At 35.6% G+C, this 16600-nt stretch overlaps 1 protein-coding gene across 1 annotated transcript in view; it reads right to left on the reverse strand.

Moving 5' to 3' along the window:
• Window positions 1-5122: 5122 nt before the first annotated feature.
• LOC107704654 (coagulation factor VIII-like) overlaps window positions 5123-16600 on the reverse strand; it is a 30874-nt gene continuing 19396 nt past the window's right edge. Inside the window, exons 15-25 of the mRNA XM_016507643.1 lie at window positions 15035-15277; window positions 14227-14455; window positions 13557-13739; window positions 11767-11883; window positions 11578-11649; window positions 10981-11066; window positions 10232-10393; window positions 9165-9309; window positions 8079-8227; window positions 6745-6927; window positions 5123-5841 (exon numbers count right to left, since the gene is read on the reverse strand). Of these exons, the coding sequence (XP_016363129.1) occupies window positions 5686-5841; window positions 6745-6927; window positions 8079-8227; window positions 9165-9309; window positions 10232-10393; window positions 10981-11066; window positions 11578-11649; window positions 11767-11883; window positions 13557-13739; window positions 14227-14455; window positions 15035-15277 (1725 nt within the window). The 3' untranslated portion in view covers window positions 5123-5685. The remainder of the gene's footprint in view (window positions 5842-6744; window positions 6928-8078; window positions 8228-9164; window positions 9310-10231; window positions 10394-10980; window positions 11067-11577; window positions 11650-11766; window positions 11884-13556; window positions 13740-14226; window positions 14456-15034; window positions 15278-16600) is intronic.

A 16600-nucleotide genomic window follows, 5' to 3' on the forward strand; every position in this document is an offset into this window, starting at 1 on the left:
GTCATCTTAATTGTTTTTAGTTTTAGACTAGTTTTAGTCGACTAAATATCATACGATTTTAGTCGACTAAATCTACAGTAAATTTAGTCAAATCTGTTTCTCTGTATAAGGTGGAGGATTTTAGTTCTGATGCATCATATTTTATAAAATACATCTTAGCCCTGTTTGACTTCATTGTTCATTGACTGAAGATGTGTGTCAGTGATCATGTACCTTGTTTTGTAGGATCTGCTGCTGGAGTTTGGCTTGATTTCTTCTCAGAGTTTGAGCGGCTGACTGTATTCAGTGTTGAACCCATTAGACCTGCAGAAGATGAATGTTCAGATGCATCATATTGTTGAACACAGTGTTAATTTTGACAGCAAATTTTGATTTAGTTTTAGTCATAGTCTTTTGACTAAAATGCCATTTAGTTTTAGTCATATTTTAGTCATCTGAACTGTTGTTAGTTTTAGTCTAGTTTTAGTCGACTAAATATCATAAGATTTTAGTCGGCTAAAATCTAATGGGTTTAGTTACAGTGCATTTATTAAGCATTTCTCAAAAATTTCCAAACTCATTATATAGGTTTGATATTAAGGTTTTATAATGATAGACATCGATTTAACTGCGGTGACACACAACATGCCTTTATGTTAACATTAAATAAAACCACTCTCATAATGAACAAGAACATGATATTCTTTTTAATGAAATACCAGTGGTTATATAGGCTAATTATGCATTCTTAATAGCAACTTGTTTGTTTACCATATTCTTCATTCTTTCAAGCAGACATATTTATTTCTGTAAATACATTTAGATTAATCTTTAAGGCTACTAAAGTTTTTCAGTCAAGAGCAGTGAGTGATTTTCTGTCTTTCTTAACTGCAATGGATGCAATGTACTGATACACGTTCTCCCTACATTTTACTTTCACTTAAGATGTAATCAACTGTGTTTACGTCAATACTCGTCAAAACGGACAATTCGACATCATTTTGTTCTGCATTCATGAGACATGTAAGAGTACTTGCGCGCTGTGAGAGTATGCTTCAAGTGTCAAGCAAGTATGCTTCAGTGTCTGCGCTCAGAAAACCTGACCGAACTGAGTTCTCTCTTGCGTTGTCAGATTTATCCATATGTCTGCTCTTCTCTTACTCCCACATATTGACATTTTTGAACGTTTTATGCGACGTGCAGCAAGTGTATGTTAGCTTATGTCCCGCTGGTTCATATGTACGCATTTAACATCCGAACCACGCAGCAGAATCTCTTCCCAAATCGTCCCTCCCAAACATTTTCGTCTCGTTTTTATTCGTTGACGAAAATGTCAATAGATTTACGTCATAGTTTTTGTCATTCAAAAAGAGTTTTAGTTCGTTATCGTCTCGTTGTAGTCGGTGAAAAAATGTCGTTGACGAAAAATTTGACAAAAAATATTCGTCAACGAAATTAACACTGAATCACAACCTGTAAGTATGATAAATAATAGATGTTTATATTTTCTACGGAGCATTCAAAATACAGAACTGTGGCAATGGACCTATCTTTTCCAACACGCGCTGTACGCGGTAGACCAATCACAACAGACTGGGCCATCTGACCAATCAGAGCAGAGTATGCCACGGAAAGGAAGGGTTTAGAGCAATGTTGCCAAGTCTGTGGTTTTCCCGCGGAATTGGGCTACTTTAACACTGTTGCTGCAGGTTGTTTTTCATTTCCGCGGGTTGAAGCGACCTCAATAACATGATATTTAGCCCCTGGAATGCAAATTTTACCAGGGAAACCCTGTCAAAAACGTTTATTTTACACATATTTTACCCCCCGGAATGCAAATGGCCTAGTTTTGAGTAGCAACTGGGTGGGTTTTGTTGTGAAAACCTGGCAACCCTGGTTTAGAGCGACTGTTGAGAATCCTTGGAAGATGAGGTGATATTAAATTAGGGCTGGACAATTATTAAATATCAATATAGTTTGTAATAATCAAGTTTGTAGGTACAGACATCCGTTGTGTTTTTAATGTTGTTCATATCGATATTGGAATTATATTGTATCGACTTAAATTAAGAAATATTTTGTGATATAATTTTTGGCCATATTGTCCAGCCGTATATTAAATGCATATTTTGAGAAAACGAAAGCGTGTTTTGACCTTGCATGCACGTAAACCTATTGTAGGAGACTCCCAAAACAATATTAGGAGCCTTAAAAATGGCATAATGGTTATATGCAACCAACTTCTGTATTCTGATTCAGGTCTTTTGTATGCACTTGGTTAAATATGGAGCGGTTTTACTCAAGATGCCTTCAAATGAGAAACCAAAGGTGATCATAACCGATGTCCATCACATATGCAGATTAATATCTAAAAGTTTGTTATTTTTCTTTTTCTCACTAACATTCTGATATTAAAATGGAATAAAACGCCAACAACAAAAACAACTAGCTAGGTTAGCTGATTACCTTCAAAGTACACAGATATCACCATCAGTTCATACTGCTGTTAATATTTTCTCCGATAATCGGTATGCGATGAGACCTTTTTTCCCGTTTGGTCAAGTGACTTTCGACATACACCCCATAGGAGCACTTTAAATGCATAGGCCTGCTGAAAAATGCTGTCCCCCCATATATATGTTTTTTTTTTAAATAAGACATATATGGACTGACACATATTTATTTATAAAATCAAGTTAATTACTTTAAGAGGCAATATAAAGAATTTATGTAATAACTTTACAAATATTTAAATATAGTGGTTTATATGTTCACTTCTATTGAATGGCATGTGTCCCCTCCCCAGTCTAACCCTGGGGGAATGTGGCATTACTGAACTTCTTGTTACGCTTATAAAAACAAGATGTAATATTTGAACAAAAAAAAAAAATTGTGTTTTTCACGACTTTATTCTGTCTATATCATTGATGCCTGCTTTTTCTGTCCTCGCAAATTAAGATTGAATTGTCAAACCCGAAATAGTCAATACCGAAACACTTTTTGTCAATACCGAACGATCCATGGCTGTTTCAATATTGACATATTTCAGCAGTGACATTCAGTTGTTTTATTCTTATGTATAAAAAAATCATAACATTTCATATTTTAAACTGTAGTCTCCTCTTTTTAGTGAAATCAAGTTATAGTTGCTGAAATTGTGATGGGCCCTTTTCACATTCGTTCTCAGAAGTGCGTCATAGTTGGGTAAACTTCTATAGGGGTGAATGGGAGATGACAGCAGATATATAATTTTTTTTCCAAAAGAAATATTCTGTGACTACATTTCCACGATTTTCCAAAAGAGGGGAAAAAAAAATTAGAGAAAATGATTACAACAGTCAGAAAGAAAGATGTGAAATTTGCCATCACTCCCTCAGCTGTCGTATTAGAAGAACCCTTGCAGCAGCGTAAATAAAAAATAAAAAAAGTAATATATTGCTAGGGTAATATAACACAAAGTATAGCATCATAAATGTGAATGATTTTTTTTTGAATGAAAATATTAAAAACGTCATAATTATGATGTTGATAGCTGTGGAAACGGGTCATCACAGTCCATAAAAAGGGTCCATTAAGTGACTTGGTAAGTGAAGCAAATGAGTAAAGTATGTGTCATAAACAATAAGGTCACTACCGAAACGTTAATGTCACAACCGAAACACTTTCTTTTCTTTAAAAAAAAAAAAGCAGAAATAATACCTTGATTACTTTTTTTTTTTAAATGGTCACCAGGATGGGGCACATTGTCACTCTATAAAAAAAATGTTTCTTCAAAATCTTACATTTAACAGTAAAGATACACATTTTCACATTGGCTGTATACATTGAAACATAACATAGAATAGAAAATAGTTTTGAAACATTCTAATAGCTAATACAGGTTCCAAAAAGTGTTTTAAAATTCATTATTTCATGCTGAATCAACATGCATTAATATATTTATTTGTTTTCTATGTATTGTACATTTTCTGGTTTGTTTCAGTATTGACCAATTTTGGGGCATTGTTCAAAATTTGCTGAAATTGTGAAGAAAACATACAAAGATTCTAGTGTACCCACATTAAATGTATGCATTTAAGATGCAATGCAATACAAATTTACAAAACAATTTGAAAAGAAAAATTCAACATTTCAACCTAATACAAACCTGACTTTGCACCACTTCTTGTAGAATGACTCATAAACTATAAAAGAAATAGATACTTTTAAAAATAGAGAGTACCTAGTGCTACATTTTACTGCAACAAAATGGTTGGTTTAAACTTTTATTTAATGTCAAAAACATCCCAAAGTTGGAGGATACAATGCTTAACATCTAACACATAAATTATACCAATAATAGGCCATAATAATAACTGAGTGCAATAACAAAACAGAAAACATCACTAAAATGTAATTAATGTAATATAAACAATACAGAAGCAATAAATAAATATACAAAATTCATATTTTGTATTTGAACAGTAAAAATGGTGACTATAGCATGTACATTAATGATCTGTTAAGTATTATATTACAATGCAGTACTGTTTTGTAATGACCTAATGAAAGTAATGAAAGTTAGCGATGTTGCTTCCAATCGTGTGTTTGTTCCTCAGCAGCAGTTTGTATTTGATAAGATAACAGGTGACACAATAGGTCACCGACTTCTTTCAGAGTCAGGCCTTCATTTTCCCTCCAAGCTAAACACATCCCCAGAGCACTTCCTGTCAAACAGGAACTGATAGTACGCTCCATTTTTATCTCGGCAAGAACATGGAAATGTTATCGTATTCCTGTGGGCCTCTTCATCCCGCCCTTTGCCTGCAGGTCTGTCTGTTTCTCTTGTTCATTGTCTGCTGAACTGTGACGTGACCGCGAACAATAAACCACATTTTATTAATCTGCATCACCAGGAATTTCACACATTTTATGGAGACTTTGTGTGTGTGTGTGTGCATAAATGTGCGTGTTTTGATGAAGAAGCAGATATTATAGTCATAAATAATAATAAGAATGCTGTATGCCAAGTATTGAAAACAGATTTACTCGCTTTTACTGCCAAAACACCAAAAGGGAAGAAAACAGTCTGTGAAACAATAATATTTGTCAAAGAAACACAAAGCACAAAGACGCTGGGGATATCAAGGCATTTTCATCGTCTTTTTATTTCCATAATTAAACATTAAATATCTAAAAAAAATAATAAACCTGTTTCACAGTGCAAAATACGAAAGTACAGCATATGGCGGATTCAGTAGTTATTCCAGACCAGAATATACAAACATCTAATAACCAACCAAACAATCTTTTTTTTATATGCAAGGGTACATTTACTTGAAAAATAGATATTGGTAGTTTATTCCCAATAATAATAATAATATTAATGTCTCAAAAGCAGACATTAAAATGAGCAGCATACTGATCAGAACATTTATAACGTACAGCCAACCAGATACAAAACACATAAATCATCATATCACATGATGAAAACCTGTTCTAGAGATAAACCTATGTAGTGCTTATGTGGGCTCTGTTCAAAGTCAAAGTGAGCTGCCTACCTAGACAGCATTTTTAGGCATCACAGGCAGTCTCCCAGCTGACAAATGCACTAAACCACTCTAAAACCATGGTTTGGAACAGAGCCGTGTGTTTTTATAAAATTCTTTTATCAAATGTAGTGAAAAACCATCTCTTTCGACCACAGTGGATGGATCTCACTTTTTCTCAAAGTGTTGGTTGAGTGTCACAGCCCAAAAACTCCAGCCGCAGGGCAATATCGTTGACCCAGCCTTTAGGGTGAATCCGTATAAAGCGAGTGAACAGGGGAGGATCAAACACGTTCAGCGTCTCCTCATCATGCTTGCTGTTTCCCTCAAAGATCTACATCAGGATGAAAAAGAACAAGAAACAAAACACCATCAACATGAATAAGGGACTCTCTGGAAACCCAGCAAGAACGTGTCCAGGTCATATTTCACCCCAAAATCAAAAGAAAGAAATAATCATATTGATTATGAGAAAATGAAACCTATCCATTTTTTTTTTGCTTAATGAGCTTAAACAGTCAAGGGGGCGTGTCTAAAGTAACTGGCAGATCATTTGGTCTCCAGCCAATCAAACACTTTCAATCTGCTACTCGCACTGATCCAGAATCAGGTACACAACACAGTCGCTGTATTTCTTTCTGCATTGTATTTCATACCATTGTATACAGTGACAATAAATTATCTTACTGTTCCTCTTGAATTTATACTCTAATATACAGTATCTCACAGAAGTGAGTATACACCTCACATTTTTGTAAATATTTTATTATATATTTTCATGTGACAACACTGAAGAAATGACACTTTGCTACAATGTAAAGTAGTGAGTGTACAGCTTGTATAACAGTGTAAATTTGCTGTCCCCTCAAAATAACTCAACACACAACCATTAATGTCTAAACCGCTGGCCACAAAAGTGAGTACACCCCTAAGTGAAAATGTCCAAATTGGGCCCAATTAGCCACTTCTGTGAGATACTGTAGATGCTTCAATCTTTGCATTACAGTCATTTTCTTATTTTACTTGTACATAAAAATGCACATTTTAATTTTGTGGGGAAAAGTGCTTAATTATCAAGAAAGTGATGCCATAATGCAAAAAAGTCGAAAATAAACCTTTATTTCCTTCATGCAAAATGTAAGTTTATTTCTATTTTGGAGTGAAATGCAACTTGGTCTTGTTTTTCGTGAGGCAAAATCCGTTCTGTATCATTCAATACACACAAATAAGGCAGTACCTTTTCACTGTCTGTGTCCTGCTCCTTCACACTGGTCCATCTGTGGCCTTCATTGCTAATAGAGACGGTAAATTCAGTGACTGTCATTGGTTTCAGGGCGGATCGGGCCCCCTGTGTGACCACCCCGGTCACTCTCTTCATAGAGAGAAAGTCCACCTGTAACCACTCATGAGGGTTATTAGTCTGTAGAACCAGAGAAGAAGAGGGGAAGACAGGAAGAGACAAAATATAAGGTGATCAGTTTAATAACTTCTTTACAGTGATAAACATTTGAATGTTCACACTCAGAGAAACAAACACCCATGTACAGAATGAATGTGCATAAATCTACCAACAAATGGCTTGCACTTTAAGAAAAGTCTGTAAGATCGGGGCTCAATGTACAGTGTTATATGAAGGAATTTCTGTGTTGTTGATTTTTTTGTTGATGTTTTACCAGAAATTTGAATTATGCATTGCATTGTGTTGTGTGAGGGTTAAAGGAAATGTCTGTTAACTAATTTGATAATGTTGCAGCAAAAACTTACCAATACCTTTTACTTCTTTACTCTCCAAGTTTTTTCGTTAACACTTTATTTTGATGGTCCCCTTTGAACATTCTGTTGACAGTAAGTAATGTTGCACCTACATGTCTACTAACGCTCATCAGAGTATTAGTAGAGTCTTTGCTTAATATCTGCTAACTCTTTATTGTCATGGTCTCCCAACAGACATTCTACTGACTATAAGTAACCTTGCAAGTACATGTCAACTTATTCAAACCCTAACCCTACCAGTCTACTAATACTCTACTAATACTCTAATGAGAGTTAGAAGACATGTAGGTGCAACGTTACTTATAGTCAACAGAATGCGTTAAAGGACCATCAAAATAAAGTGAAACCGATTTTTTTTACAGTGTACTTATAATTGACTTATATAATTTCTAAGCATATTGCTTAGAAAAGAAAAACATCACTTCACCATTAAGAAGCACAGATTTCTGCAGGTATAAATTGAAAGTTATTATGCAGAGCTGAATTCCATGTGGAACAGAGCTGCGCTCTAAATCACTCTAATTAACTCATAAATCCACCTCATTGACAGTGCTTGGCTCTCTGTGCATCTCACTCAAAGAGGAAGTAGAAAGAGCGATAACCTAAAAACCGTAAAGAAAGTGAGACGATGGAGAGATCGCCTCACTTTCACACAGACAGACAGGATAGAGGAAACACTCTCACAATCTTATAAAATACAGTCTAGAGAGAAAATTCACTTTCACTCTCTCTAAAAACAACATACAGTGATTAGATAGACAGACAGAGAGACAGATAGATAGATGGGTGGACAGATACCTTGGGTCTCCATGCATTTGCTCGCCCCTCCTGGTGGAGTCTAGCGAGGTCAGGACTCCAGGACAGTAACCACTTGTTTAGGAAGGAGGAGGCGCTGATGCTACTGCTGGGAATCAACCTGCGCTCCATTCCCAACGGCATAGAACAACCTGACAAACACACAAACAAACATGCTCATATCTGTTTGAAGCAGTGCGATTTTACTACCACTGAGATACACATTTTTATTGAAATTTTGACATAGGTTTTAAAAACGTTCTATTTTTATTTTAATTTTGCTACTCATTTCATGTGCAAAGATGTTAGACAATACTAAAATGGTTTTCTTTTATTTATTTATTTTTTACACATAACTTTTAAAGGACAAATGTTTATGTAGTTCAGTTTTGTTTATTTTAGTATTTCAAGTTGAAATAAATGAAAATGAGAAATACTGTCATGCCAAACATTAAGATAGATCAAATAAGTTACATGAAATATTTATATTGATTAGATATAATAAGTTTACATTTCATTTATCATTTATTTCAAGTAACAACAATGTTTTTCTTATGGTTTTAGTTAACTATAATAACCCTGGTTTGAAGAACATATTAGTCTGAAAAACATCTATACTGCAAGGACCTTGTTTTGGAGAAGTGTTTCTGAATGTGCAGAAACATGCATTATTCGGCTCTCTCAATTAAAAGAAACTACTTGACTCAAACTTTTCTCTGATAATGAAGCTTTGGACATTGCCATTGATGCATGAAGGGAGAAAATGTGTTGAAAAGCAAGAGAGAGTAAACAAGGAACGCTGTAGTTAGGAAGCCTTGAATTGGATCTTTCTGATGCTACAAGCAGGATGACAGATGCTCATGAACTAACAAAAACATCCAAAGCTTTCAGATTTCCATTTTTAAATCGCTTCATGCTGACAAAAATGGCAAACAAAGGCAAACAAGAAATGTGCTTTGCAAAGACCTTGTCATTTGAATAGTGTCTAGTTGATGCATTGTTTGGATTTCTCATCTATAGTGTCTTCATCTTCTCCCCCAGTTTTATTTGTTAGAAAGTGCTGTCATCAATCTGTGTGTGTTTACTCACTATTAAGGTCACATCCCAGCAGCTCAATCCTCAGTGTGGGCTTCTTCTGAAAGGTCAGTGGGTGAATTCGGATGTAGCGACCCACAACGGGTGGAGACAACAAGTTCTCCTTTATTCTGGAACCGTCCATGTTTCCATTGAAGGTCTGAAAACCATTAAACGAGAAAACAGATGTGAATCATACCGAAATTATGAAAGATACAAAAATAGTCAAATATGTCATTAGGATAGCGCTTCTTTTGAAATCGAAGAAAATCAGTTTCATTGGAAAAATAATTTGTAGGAGTATGTTTCATCATGTGTTTAATAAGATTGCGATGTTTAAAGGTTATATTTAATGGGCAGAGGATTTCTTAAAATAGCTCTTAAAATATGATTTTCACAAAAAAGTGATAGGGATTATCTTGGAAATTTCTAGAAGATTCTGTTAACATATTTTTGTATATCTATATTTATGTAGGCCTATATGAATGCCAGAGATGTTGTTTCTCATTTAATATGCAAAAACATTAGGCAATCTGAAATTATGTTACATATATATATAAGGACACATGTCCCAAAAACAGTTTCATGTCACAAAAACAATTTCCAGGTCACTTTTCACCCTCAAATCAAATGCAATGATTAAATAATGATGAAAAAATAAATAATATTTTGCATGAAGAAAATTAAGTCTATTAGTCTATTAAGATTTTGTGCATTGTCATTTTTCATTATATTTCCATCCCAATTTTTTTTTTTTGCTGTTCGTAATCATTTTATTTTTGAGCTGTTACTGGTGCTACTAAAATAGGCTCGATTTTCTTTGAGTGAATTATAATTTCAAATTTCTTCTTTTGTATCTGACGTAAAATATTGCACGTTTCTGACAGGTCTGAGATTCACCCTAAAGATACAGAAGTAAAGGGTGAGGTCATTATGCTAAAACTAAATAACGGTGTGAAAGAAATATTTACTAACATTATAAGAGAACTTCAGGGAGGAAAAAAGTCAAATGCTACAAAAAGCAGACAGTATGGCCCCTTTAAATCAGTTTAGTTTAGAGAAATTCAGATGTTGGTACTGACGTAAGATGACTTTGTACTGTTTCCTTGGTAGGTAGTCCAGTTTTCTTGGTCGATGCTGTAACTGATGCTGTACAGGATGGTGAAATACTCGCTCAGACCCATCGAGGTCTTTGCACCCTGAGTCCGAATGCCATGAAGAAGCATGGGCCTTAACAGATCCACCTAAAACAACACATACAGTAACAAAGAGAATAGATATGGAAAATGATCATATTCTGTTTTTACCAATGAATTTGTGCTTATTTCCTAGAGCAATTTATAGCAATGGAATAGCGAGTTTAACATTCACAACATTCATAACATTCACAACAGAAATTTCAATTACATTTTTTTCAGTGCTAAGATTAACTTTTCCAGGCCTTCCCAGAAATCCACCATCATGTGAACCCTGCTAAAAAGAGTGAATTGTTGTATATCCTGCACTTTTTCTCTCTTTCTCTTGCTTCCAGGCACTATTGAAGCAAAGGTTAAATAAAATCTCCTGCACAAACCTATTTATAGTTTTTAAAAGTATTTCCCACTTTGTCTTGCTGACAGTGGAAGTATAATGTGTCATGACTTGCTGACTGTGGTGCAAAGAGTCACTATTGTCTGTGGCACGTTGTGAAATATGAGCCACAGATAAATCATAATGTGTTATTCTTAACTATAAAAATGAGTCATCACAGTCCATGACCGGGTAGCACAGTTTTTTAAAAAATGAGCCGAAGAACAGCATGTTACGTCTGCAAACAGAAGATTTCTTTTACCTGGAGCCAGGAGTCTGTGCCGCTGCCCATCCAGGCATTAATAGAGCCAGATAACTCAAGTCTGGCTAAACTTGGCTTCCAGTTACCTGTAAGAGAAATCAGATTCCAACAATTCAATAAACGTAGAAATATTTGATTACAAACACTATATTTTGTGGCCCAAGTCAAAAAATCTTAAATCCTATTAATTGCACATCTTTCAAGACGAATATAGTGGGACAAATTACACAGCCAAATCCACTGTACACATTAGACTTATGAATACATTTATTGTACTATTATTTTGTGTTTTTTATATTGCATTTTGTAGCTCTTACCAGGGTCATTACAGTTAACTAAAACGGTCTTGTTTCATTATTTAAAAAAAAAAATTAAAACGCAAAATAACAAAATTACTAATAGTTCAAGAAAATAGAGTAAAAACAGAATCTAAAAATAAAATCAAAATTTTTGCAATTGCAAATCAGCATATTAGAATGATCTCTGACTGAAGCCTGGAGTAATGATGCTAAAATTAAAGTAAAAAAAGAATTTAAAAATAAAATCTAATTCAACAAAATAGAAAATCAATGATATTAAAATAACCCTGTTTCTTACCATAGTGGTCAGAGGCTGTTATTTGTTTGTTGTCAATCCATCCCGACTGGATTCCTAATGGCTGAATGCACCCTGTTAAACAAAATCAATCAGTTTCAGGTGTCCTCTAACTATTAGTGACTGCAGAAACAGGATGCCAAGAAAGATCTGTGACAGACTCTCATGGAGGAAGAGAGTTTAAGCTCTTACTTGGGTTGTAGACCAGCAGCTTGGCCCTCATGCCTGCCATCTGATGTTCTCCGATAGTGCACTCTATTAACCAGGTGCCTACAATGGCTGGCCTCATCTCCACCGTCCCAAAAACTCCTGCCAAATGAGACAGAATTATTGATATACACTGCTGGCCAAAAGCTTGGAATAATTCTGATTTTTTTTTAATGTTTTTGAAAGATAAAATACAGTGAAAATGTAATAGCATTACAATTTGAAAGAACTGTTTTCTATTGTAATATATTTTCAAATCTAATTTATTCCTGTGATGGCAAAGCTGAATTTTCAGCATCATCACTCCAGTCTTCAGTGTCACGTGATCCTTCAGAAATCATTCTAATATACTGATTTGCTGCTCAAGAAACGTTTATGATTACAGATTTTACTGCTTAATATTCTTTTTTCTTTTTTTTGGAAACTGATACACATTCATTCAACAGTTTGGGTTAAGTTAGATTTAAAAACAAAAACAAAAACAAACTTTTATTCAGCAAAGATGCATTAAATTGATCAACAGTGAAAGACTTCTATCCACCTTTTAAATTATGGGAGGCACTTCCTGTTTGGGGAAGATCCACTCAAAAAGACTGAAACAAATCATTTCAGATCATAAGGTTGCACTAAAAATAATCCTCATCCATCAGTTTGAATGAATGAGCTGATGGTATAAGAACTATATCTTTTCAGTCTGCTGCATTATTTTCCTCCTGGGTATCTTCTGTTTTTCCTTTGTATTCCGCTGTAACCGTATATGAATAAAGACAACGAATACTGCACATTTGTGGTCTGCTGTCCGGTTTTAATTTACAATATATCCCATGAATAATGCACTGGAATGCATGAAGAATCTCTTGTTTTTCTCCCCAAATCCTCACATCTTGTTCCAGGTTTGTTTTCACAGATGCTTAAAATGTACATTTCTCCCCATTTCCCTTCTAATCCCTATTAACAGTGACATAGACATACTGTATATTACAGTGATATTTACACATCTTTAATATTACTGTGGAAATACTGTAATCAAGCTTTTTGGGGTTTTTCAAGGTCTATTGTAATTTGTTCATGCTTTTAAACTTTTGAATGTTCTTTTAATATCTGATGGTTGAATGTCACCTCATTGTACCCAGTATTTGAGAATGCTTGTTATTGCATTCATATATCAAACCTTTCGCTTGTTGTTTACAGTTTAACGCAAGTTACTCCCATAATTTGTGCAAAGCAAAAGGAAAAAGGTGGATAATGTTACAAAAGATTTCTGTTTTAAATAAATGCTGTTCTTGTCAAATTTCTGTTCATCAAAAAATCCAATATTTCCACAAAATATTAAAACAAAATTAAGCAAAAACTGTTTTCAACATCGATGATAATAAAAACGTTATATAACCATTAATTGAGCACCAATAATGATAAAATGATTTCTGAAGGATCATGTGACACTGAAGACTGGAGTAATGATGCTGAAAATTCAGCTTTGATCACAGGAATAAATTACATTTCACAATATATTCAAATAGAAAATAGTTATTTTAAAATGTAATAATATTTTTCAGTAGTACTGTTTTTACTATATTTTTATAAAAATAAATGGAGTCTTGGTGAGCAGAAGAAGATTCTTCCAAAAATATTAAAAATAAAAAACAAATTTTTTTAAATGTTAAACTGTACTGTAGGTATATGCTGTAAGATTGCAGACAGACTGCCTGAGTTACATTTAATGAATTGTGATTTGTAAATCTAACATACTAAAAGACGTGATGGATTTGGTTTACCAGGATAGAGATTGAAAACTCCCATGCGGTGTTCCTGATTTTTTCCGACTCCGAACGGCAGTCCGTGGAAGTGTACAGCGTGAAACTCGCCACGACTTCCAACATTGAGGAGGTGCCAGCGAGCCGTCTGGTACTGTTCAACTATCAGGCCAGGAAGCGTCTCTGACACGTAACCATTAATAGCTACAAGTACCAACAAAACACAACACAATAATTACGGCTATTATTACATTTCCTAATATCTCCTCTAATACGCCAAGTTTATAGGTTCAATTCCCAGGGAATGTGTGAACTAATAAAATGTATACCTTGAATGCACTGTTAGTTGTTTTGGATAAAATCATCTGCCAAATGCAGAAATGTAAATATGCATGTGTTGCCCTGAGTCAGTGAATTATCAAATGTTTATATTTAGAAAAACTGGGCGTTTGGAATATTGGCAGTGCATTAAATTCGTTCAGCATGTTACATTATACGGCCGGTTTCTTGTAAGTGTTTGTGTGTGTGATTTAACCACCAAATTCTATAACACAATAACAAGCATAAACACACATGTGCCCATTTGGTACGAATCATTTTTGAGACAGAGAACATAAACAGATCAGACTGGTCGTTTCATAAGAGATCTCCAACACGAATGCCGTGTTAATCATAAATTATGAAAATGTACCTGCAAACTTGTTGCTCATCTCAAACCATGGGTCGTCTACTTTGGCCTGGCAGGGTGGGGTGCAAAACTTCCTGATGTTGTAGTCGAGGTACCAGCTCTTTCTTTCATCAAAGGTGGTGAAGAGAAGGAAGAAATCTGTCACGTCAGGCTGACGTAAGACGCGTGGATGGAGGGTACCAGGACGACATATCAGCACCGGACCGATTAGACCAGAGTTGATGTCCTTCTCCTGGTGGATGCAAGAGGAATACAGAAGTTGATATTTAAGTTTACATTTATGTGTTTGGCAGACGCTTTTATCCAAAGCGACTTGCACTGCATTCAAGCTAAACATTTGATCATTTCATGCATTATCTGGGAATTTTTTGTTGAGTGTCATATTTGATCAGGCTTTTATGGCTCATATGTCTCATGAGAATATGGAGCTCATACTCTCATATTGATTTTTCTAAAAAATGATGCATGGATAATCGAGTAAATCTTGAAAAAATGTCTAACAATATAAAAGTTATACTTAAATTTACTTTATAAAAATCAGATTTCACAGCAAACAGACATGTGGACCATGACCTGAAGGTGACCTGATGTTTTTACAATTATACTAAAGGCCTTTTACTTGCTAAAAAGTATAAACTATCAATCATGCGTGTAGTAGATTGTTTGCAACATGTTTTTCAGCAAAGTTTTGATCATTTTGATAATTTAGAGGCCTTAGAAATGTGTGTATCAAATATGATACTGGAGGCTTTATAGGGTTAAAGACAACATGAAAATGTAATTTTGATTTGTATGTTGCACACTGAATTACCATGTTGATGTTGGAGTAGTAGGCCCCAGCCTTGCAAGCAAACTCTGACGCTGAGGGACCTTGTCGTCTGGAGACTCTCCAGTTGTAAACCCTCTCCTCCCCTGGAGGAACTGGATCACCTGGTACTTCCTCGGCCTTGACGCCTTCTGGGCCCGTTCCAGGGTTAAAACTCCCCTGCGTCTTATCGTACACCCCATGCAAGTGGAAAGAGTATGGTCTGGATGCCAGGTTCTTGAAAACCACCTTGTGGGAAAAGAAATGCAAGGAAATAGTGTGTGCAATGATAAAGGTGCAAACCATTTTTGGAAATAAGCTAGAGTAGAAGAGAAATGCAGAGAAAGAGAAAGAAGAGGATTTGTGTTTTGTTTTTTTGCAAGTGCATTGGTTTAAGGTTGTGAAGTGGTTAGGTGCTGGTGGAAAAAGTGTGACTTCAATTGTGTCTTCAGGAAGTTGTCATGGTTTCTGTGGTTCAAATGGAGTTTGGCTGCTCATTTGACCAGAGAGGAGCAGAGAGAGTGAATGGTCTGGAAAGTAACTTTGTGCCTTGTTTTAAAGGAACAGCATGGCACTGCTCGTTCAGGGATGGTAGTTAACGGGCAGGAGCATACACTTTTAGGAGTGTGGTAGGGAGGATTGCAGGTCACATTAGTGAAATTTCCTCAAAGTTTAATGGGCAATTTTCTGTTGTCAATAATGTAGCAATGTATGAAGTACAGTTCACACAGTCACTTTCATACCAAGCAGCTTTCTGATGGTCAGCGCAGCAAATTCGCGTGACCAACTTGAACCTGTTGCAAAATCAGTGTAATCTTTCACCTTCACTTGAATTTCTATTGAAATGACTGGATTTCGCCTGTGAAAATTTGCCTGTAAATGTGATTGCACGTTAAAGGGTTAGTTCACCCAAAAATGAAAATTCTGTCATTAATTACTCACCCTCGTGTTGTTCGAAACCCATTAGACCTTCGTTCATCTTCGGAATGCAATTTAAGATATTTTTGATGAAATCTGAGGGCTCTCTGGCCCTCCCATAGACAGCAAGATAACTACCACATTCAAGGTCCAGAAAAGTAGCAAGATGATCGACAAAGTAGTCCGTGTGACATCAGTGGTTCAACTGTAAAGTTACGAAGCGCGTTCACGACAGTACCATGACCCATGACGCGAGCGTGTGGCGGCGCTGACCCAGATCCGGCGTAATGATGTCACCACGCCGGATCTGGGTCAGCGCCGGCGCCGCCACACGCTCGCTTCATGGGTCATGATACTGTCGTGAACGCGCATCCAAAGTGACGCAGTAGAGATGAAAATGTGGAATAAATTCTTTATTTTTGTTTTCTTTGCGCAAAAAAGTATTCTCGTAGCTTCGTAACTTTACAGTTGAACCCCTGATGTCACACGGACTGCTTTGTCGATCATCTTGGTACTTTTCTGTACCTTGAACGTGGTAGTTACCTTGCTGTCTATGGGAGGGTCAGAGAGCCCTCAGATTTCATCAAAAATATCTTAAATTGTGTTCCGAAGATGAACGAAGGTCTTACGGGTTTGGAACAACACGAGGGTGAG

Source organism: Sinocyclocheilus anshuiensis, unplaced genomic scaffold (assembly GCF_001515605.1).
Source record: "Sinocyclocheilus anshuiensis isolate Anshui unplaced genomic scaffold, SAMN03320099.WGS_v1.1 scaffold1646, whole genome shotgun sequence".
NCBI classification, from domain to species: Eukaryota; Metazoa; Chordata; class Actinopteri; order Cypriniformes; family Cyprinidae; genus Sinocyclocheilus; species Sinocyclocheilus anshuiensis.